This window comes from Notothenia coriiceps, unplaced genomic scaffold, assembly GCF_000735185.1.
Source record: "Notothenia coriiceps isolate Sejong01 unplaced genomic scaffold, NC01 NC01_scaffold00038643, whole genome shotgun sequence".
Taxonomy (NCBI): Eukaryota; Metazoa; Chordata; class Actinopteri; order Perciformes; family Nototheniidae; genus Notothenia; species Notothenia coriiceps.
The window spans coordinates 1,657-8,781 of record NW_011371344.1 but is presented as its reverse complement, the minus strand read 5'-3'; the positions used below and the strand labels follow the sequence as shown (position 1 = coordinate 8,781).

Below are 7,125 nucleotides of genomic sequence, written 5' to 3'. Positions count from 1 at the left end.
ATCAGCTGCCCGACGCGCGGCGGAAATACACTGGACCATGTGTATTCCCCTTTTCCCCACATGTTTCAAACACTCCACCATCGTTCCTGTCAAAGTCAAACCAGCCTCAACGACTACCGACCAGTAGCACTCACCTCCATCATCATGAAGTGCTTTGAGCGGTTAGTCAAAACCTTCATCACCTCCTCCCTCCTTGACTCTCTGGACCCACTGCAGTTTGCCTACAGAGCAAACATGTCCACAGACGACGCCATAGTCCTCACCATCCACACCTCTGGTCTCACACCTGGACCAGAGGAACATATGTGAGAATGCTGTTCATTGATTACAATTCAGCTTTCAACACCACTGTTCCCTCCAAGCTGGTCATCAAGCTCAGAGACCTCGGGCTCAATAGCGCCCTCTGTGATTGGATCCTGAACTTCCTGACGGGCAGACCCCAGGCAGTGCGGGTGGGAAACATCACATCCTCCACCCTGATCCTCAACACCGGAGCCCCTCAAGGCTGCATGCTCAGCCCTCTCCTCTACTCCCTGTTCACTCACGACTGCGTGGCCACACACAGCTCCAACACCATCGTGAAGTTTTCTGACGACCCAACCGTCATCGTCCTGATCACAGACGGCGACGAGACGGCGTACAGAGAGGAGGCCAGAACACTGATATCTTGGTGCCAGGATAACAACCTCCATCTAAACGTCAGCAAAACCAAGGAGCTGATTGTGGATTACAAGAAGCAGCAGAGAGAGGGACACGCCCCCATGGCCATCAATGGGACTACGGTGGAGAGNTCTACCCACACTACCTTTGCGATCGACGTATTGGGCACCCCTGCCTTACACTTACACTGTAAGGATTAGTAAAATGTATTGTGTTTATGTGATGTCATTAAATGACATCACATAAACACAATACATTTTACTAATCCTTACAGTGTAAGTGTAAGGCAGGGGTGCCCAATACGTCGATCGCAAAGGTAGTGTGGGTAGATTGCATGGCATTGAAAAAATAATATCATCATCTAATCAGAGCAGACACGCCCACAGACAGACTGGTACACGCACACACAGACACTGGATGTTTATACTAAATATGTTCACAAACACACATCTCTACCACACACACACACACACACACACACACACACACACACACACACACACACACACACACACACACACACACACACACACACACACACACACACACACATTGACATTGACATTTTACCAAAAGCAGCTACCGTTTTTAAACTACAGTTATAAATGTAAGAGGTTTATTTCTCCTTCAGATCAAATGGAAAGGCTCTCCTTTCACAGCACATCTCGATGAAAACCTTTGATCTCTGGGCTCACTTAAACAGGTGTTTGATAATGTCGTCACCATGGTAACCTTTGATCTCTGGGCTTACACACACAGGTGTTTGTAAACATTCATTCACTCCTACTTACATTTAATATCTAACTCCTTCAGCCTACTTTCAGCTGCAGAAACCATTCAACTATTAACGTATTCAGCTATTTCAGGACATTGAGGCTATACATGTTGTTGTTTATACCTTTTTTAAACCTTTTCTTTTAAATATTAAGCTTCTTCACTATTTTTCCTACTCTTCCAGTTTAACATTTCACTTTCAAGTTTCCAACAAAGTCATTGCAATTATTTTGAGCTGTAACAATTTTGATTCAAATCATTTCACTTTTCTGCATTTCTCCGCTAAGTTCAGCAACAAACTTACTTGGTTTTTGTAGCTAAAAGCAGCTACCATTCAGCTAATAAAATATTCAGCTTTTTCTGCATTTTCAGCTAAATTCAGCCACAAATGTTCACAGTTTACATCATTCACACTATTTTGCACTATGGCTTTGCTTTGGAATTAGCTTAAAGATGTAAATGTGCAGGGAAGCATGTGTATTTCCAATGTCTCATCTCTCTCTCCCACTTCTTTCCATTTTTCTTTCGTTCTTTCCCTTCCCCATTGTCCTCTCACCTTTCCACAACCCTCCACCCTCCCTCTCTGCATTCCAAACTTTCTACAGTGTGTGGAGCTGAGTTGGCCCAGGGAGGCTTCTTCGTGCGTCAGGGGGAGTACATCTGTACTCTGGACTACCAGCGAATGTATGGAACTCGCTGCTTCAGCTGCCAGGACTTCATTGAGGGGGAGGTGGTGTCCGCGCTGGGGAAGACCTACCACCCCCGCTGCTTCGTCTGCGCCTCCTGCAAGTAAGACATAGTGTGACACACTTCCATGTGTCAATGGCTTACACTTTTAGGCAAACATGCAGAAGAAGACCTAAAAGTGCTGAAAAAGATTGACTCAATTTAAGACTTGTCAACGGCTCGAGCGCTTTCCTTACACTCAACCTGCTCACAAGTCTGTCACTCATTTCTGTTTTTCAATGCAACCCTGACTCAACTCTTTAAAAACATTTAGTTTTTGCCCCTTTTTGTAAGACAAATTAACATAATTATGTTCATGTGTTTCTGTGTGTGGCCACCGCTTTTTCTCAGGCCTGGAAAGGTAATGATAGCCTCCCTCAGGCAGGAATTGTACGTGTTGTTAGCCCAATCCCACAGCTAGGCCACAGTGGGGGGGGGGTTGCATGTGCCTATGCTATCATACATTGGTGATACCCTTGGTCATACCCGTGCTGAACCTGAGATCACAATGTTCCAGTGTGGCTTTGAGGTTTGTAATGTGATCATTATAATCCTGTGCTCTTATCTTATAACAAATATTGCTTTTGTGATAGCCAAACACACAGGCTTATTGTGCAGAATATTAAAATAGGGCAAATCAATCAATGTACTGTTTGTACTTTTTATACATGAATCATCTATAATCTCAGCTCAGCTGTGTTGGAGTGGCACATACCGTACATAGCCAGGAGACATTAACTTTGTTTCATTGTGTATATAATATTCCTCTTAAAAGTATAATGTCTATAAAGGGATTTGGCATTACATGCTGATATAACACTCCCCACCAGATGTTTGCTGCAGAGATATTCTCCTATTCAGTTATTACTGAGGCCAAACACTGATGTTAAGGTCTAATTCTTAGTACTGAAACTGGGAAAAACACATCTGTGTGGAACAGGCTTTGTACGAAGGGGTATTGTCCTATTGACACAAAGTTGGAAGCACACCATTTATTGTGCAGAACAAAATATGTGCTGGCAAAAGCGCTTCAATATTGGTCTCTGAATGTGACCAAGCTTGAATCAATCAGTTTAGTTCTGGGGTCACATTTTCAAACGTTAGTAACAAGCTTGGTTCGGATGTTCGAAACCATTAGAAATTCACTTATATGGAGATTACTGTTTTACTTACTGCTCTACTTTCTCTACACTCTTTTGTCTTAATGCCTTCAGAAATAAAACTCTGTTTAACATGATGCTCAAGTGTACCACCGTCACCAAAGGACACAAACATTTGGGAAAAGGGGTGTCCATATAAATTCCAAGCTAAAATAAATGAAATAACTATTTGACAATTTGATGTTTTACACTGTGTTTTTTGCAGATTATATACTTGAGTAATGTAATACTTATTCTCATTAACTCAACATCTCTCTACATGTTTTATTTAAAGTACAGAAATATATAGATTACATGTTACTGCTTCGTAATAAATACATTAGAATAGTTTTTACTTCGTATTTCAGATCAGAGAACTCACTCAGGTTTGGGTGTATGTAATTATTGTAACTGCAGTGAAACATTTTAAAGCACCTCAGCCTCTGAAGTAGCCTATACTCTGTTTCAGAGGCTCAGATAAACTGTGTAAGCTGTGGGCAGCACACAGGGATCAGTCTGACCTCCTCCTCTGCTTCCTGTCTGCAGACAGCCATTTCCCGCCGGCGACAGAGTGACATTTAACGGGAAGGAGTGTATCTGCCAGAAGTGTACCGAGCCCCTCCCTGCCAGCAGCCCAGCACCCATCCAGGCCGTCCACAGTCAGTACTCTGTCTCTGTCTCTGACCCTGTCTCTGTCTCTTTCTCTGTCTATGACCCTGTCTCTGACCCTGTCTCTGTCCCTGTCTCTGTCCCTGTCCCTGCCTCTGACCCTGTCTCTGTCTATGACCCTGTCTCTGTCTCTGACCCTGTCTCTGACCCTGTCTCTGTCTCTGACCCTGTCTCTCTCTCTGACCCTGTCTCTGTCTCCTGTGATCTTCTCTCCAAACAGAAATCATGCCAAAAGTAGACTTGTGCTCCCTGCAAACTATGATCCGTCACACTGCTTGTTATCCTCATTTTGTGCCCCGTCCCTTAAATTGGAACTTTCTTAAATTGTGTTAAGTCATTTTCTCAGGACACCAAAATGTCTACTGCTAGTTTAATCGTTTTGGTTCATGAAACCAAATTACCTAAGAGGGAACTGCCATGCAGAGACAATTATCTGATCCAAATGATCCAGACTCCCCTAAAACTTAAAAAGCGACCAAAAATTACCCTCCGGGAGAACAAACAGGGCCCTCTGGGTAAAACTGGCATTTGTAATCCTGAAACTGTCAGAAATTGATTCAGCATCCTCAATAATCCCAAACCCACTCCCAAAGTGTCCGAATCAGCCAAGCCATTTCTGAACTATTGTCTGCACAGGCTATAATGCTAATTAACGCAATTTATGCTAGTCGTGCAAATTGCCCAACATACAGCAAGTTACTTTACATTTGTGACATACAACTCAACATTTCCAGGTTCACAATGCTGGCAGACTATTAAGTGTCATATGTATTGGAATGTCCTCTTCTCTGCTGTCCTCTCCCCACAGATTGCTGCGGCTGTGGGAAGGAGTTTAAGAACGAACAGTCTCTGGTGGCACTGGACAAGCACTGGCACCTTGGCTGCTTCAAATGCAAAGTGTGCAACAAGGTGCTCAATGCTGAGTACATCAGCAAGTAAGTCTGAAGCTGCTGTGAGCACACTGCTCCATTAATATCACACCTAGTACTACTTGTCATAGGGTTAGTGTTGGATGTCACTCAGTAAACGTATAAACTAATATTAAACTAAATAGAAAGTATGAATAATAAACTTAAATTGAGTCTTAAGTATTATCAGCTAAATGTACATTAAGTATCAAAAGTACTCGTTATGCAAAATGGATCTTTACAGTTTTCTATTATTATGGTTATTATATTATCCTGATAAATGCATATAGCATTTTTTATTTACCTTTATTTACCTTTATTTTAACAGGATAGGTCGAAGAGATTCCTGGCCCTAGATAGGCAGCAGCACAGTTACAGACAACTTAAAAGAGTCACAATCACAACCCAATCACAGCCAAAGCTTTCACACAATGGCCTGCTTCAATGTGGACCAAATGTAGATACTAGAAATACTGTGTGGAAAAGTAGTACAGCACTGCATTATACCTTATCAGCAAATTGTGTTTTTATATGTACAGAGTAAGTGTGAGGGTTACAATAAATAGAGTACAATATTCACCACTGAAATGTAGTGGAGTAGAAGTATAAAGTAGATTAGTTACTTTGCACCAGGTGTGAAATGTTTCCTTGTTTGTAATGCTAACGCTCAGACAGGACTCTGTATCTGCTGCTGACTGACCTGCTGACTGTGTGTTTCTTAAGGGATGGAATCCCCTTCTGTGAGATGGACTACCACGCCATGTTTGGCATCCAGTGTGAGAGCTGCAAGAACTACATCACCGGAAAAGTCCTGGAGGTACCATCACATAACTAAGCACTTTTAGACCTGTAACTAATTCACCAGCACACACAACGGTATGACTTGCTTGAGGTGAAAAAAAAAAAGAAGAAAAAAAAGAAATTAACACAGTTCATTTTGTTCAGAAAACGCATTCACTTACACTGGTGCTTTACCCTTACATAGCCTAAGTATACTATTGATTCTACTGTGTAATTTACAGGATCAAAAATATTTAAGTAATATAAACAGAGAATGACATGTCTTTCATCAAGTCTGATATAAAAGTTTTGCAAAGTGGGGTATTGTAGTAACAAGTTGTGTAGGCTACTGTAGATAAATAGTTTAGCAGTGAAGTTGGAGACTACAGATGTATAAAAGCCTCAGCTTGGGCTCATGGAATTGAAAGGACAATACTTGCAGGTGGAAAGAGAAACTAAGGTAGCTATTGAATTGTAGCATGAGACATTTCTTTCTGTCTTGTACTGCTATCATATTTTTCATAGTGTTCTCTCGGCTGTGTGTTGGTCCACAGGGAGTCTCTCTCTCTCTTGCTCTTTTTTCTTCGACCTCTATATAATCAGACTTGTTTTGCAAGGACTTTGAAATGGGGCAAGTCTGTCATTGAAATGAGATTGTTTCACTTTTTACAAATGCACATATTTGTTTTGGAGTTACCAGAGGTGGGAGTAAGTCTTAAGTCTTAACCTACAAGTCTAAAGCAAGTCCCAAGTCACTGTGGTGGGAGTCAAGCAAGTCAAGTCAAGTCATTGCTCAGGCCAAGCAAGTCACAAGTCAAGTCATACGAAATTCTGATGAATAACCCCAGTTTCCGCATTTAAATCACTTAAAAATATTGTGGTCGTGAAAAGTTTAGTTTTATTTTCAACATAAACAGCAATGGAGAGTGGGGCGCTGAAATTATAACCCTATAAGTTCTAAAAGCGCTCTAAAGTGAAAACAGGAGTACAACACAAATATTTTTACATCAAATCAAATCATGTTTTATTTATATAGCACATTTTAAAAATATTTTTGGTCGAGTTAAAGTGCTGTACATGCAAATAAATAAATAACACATTACTACAAACGCAAACAGAAGACCGGCGAATACACCGTATCCCCTGGATGTCCTCGATGGCAGGGAGTGGGACACCGATTATGCGTTGGGCGATTTTCGTCACCATCTGTAATGCCTTCCTATGGAGCATTGTGCAGTTCCCATACCAGGCTGTGATATAGCTGGTCAAGATACTCTCAATGGTGCAGCGATAAAAGTTCACCAGAATCTGATGAGAGAGGTGATCTTTCTTTAGTCTCCTCAGGAAGAAGAGACGCTGGTGAGCCTTCTTTACTATGCTGGTGGTATTGTTGACCATGAGAGTTCATCGGATATGTGACCCCCAGGAACTTGAAAGCTAGACACCGCTCCACCGCCGTTTCCATTTAT

At 41.8% G+C, this 7,125-nt stretch overlaps 1 protein-coding gene across 1 annotated transcript; it reads left to right on the top strand.

The window, feature by feature from the left end:
- The first annotated feature begins 311 nt into the window (after positions 1–311).
- On the top strand, positions 312–5,711 carry LOC104968323 (actin-binding LIM protein 2-like). Its single transcript, XM_010797899.1, has 5 exons — positions 312–405; positions 2,040–2,223; positions 3,846–3,958; positions 4,777–4,903; positions 5,600–5,711. The coding sequence occupies exons 1-5, from the start codon at positions 312–314 to the stop codon at positions 5,709–5,711; spliced, it is 630 nt and encodes a 209-aa protein (XP_010796201.1).
- Positions 5,712–7,125: the final 1,414 nt, after the last annotated feature.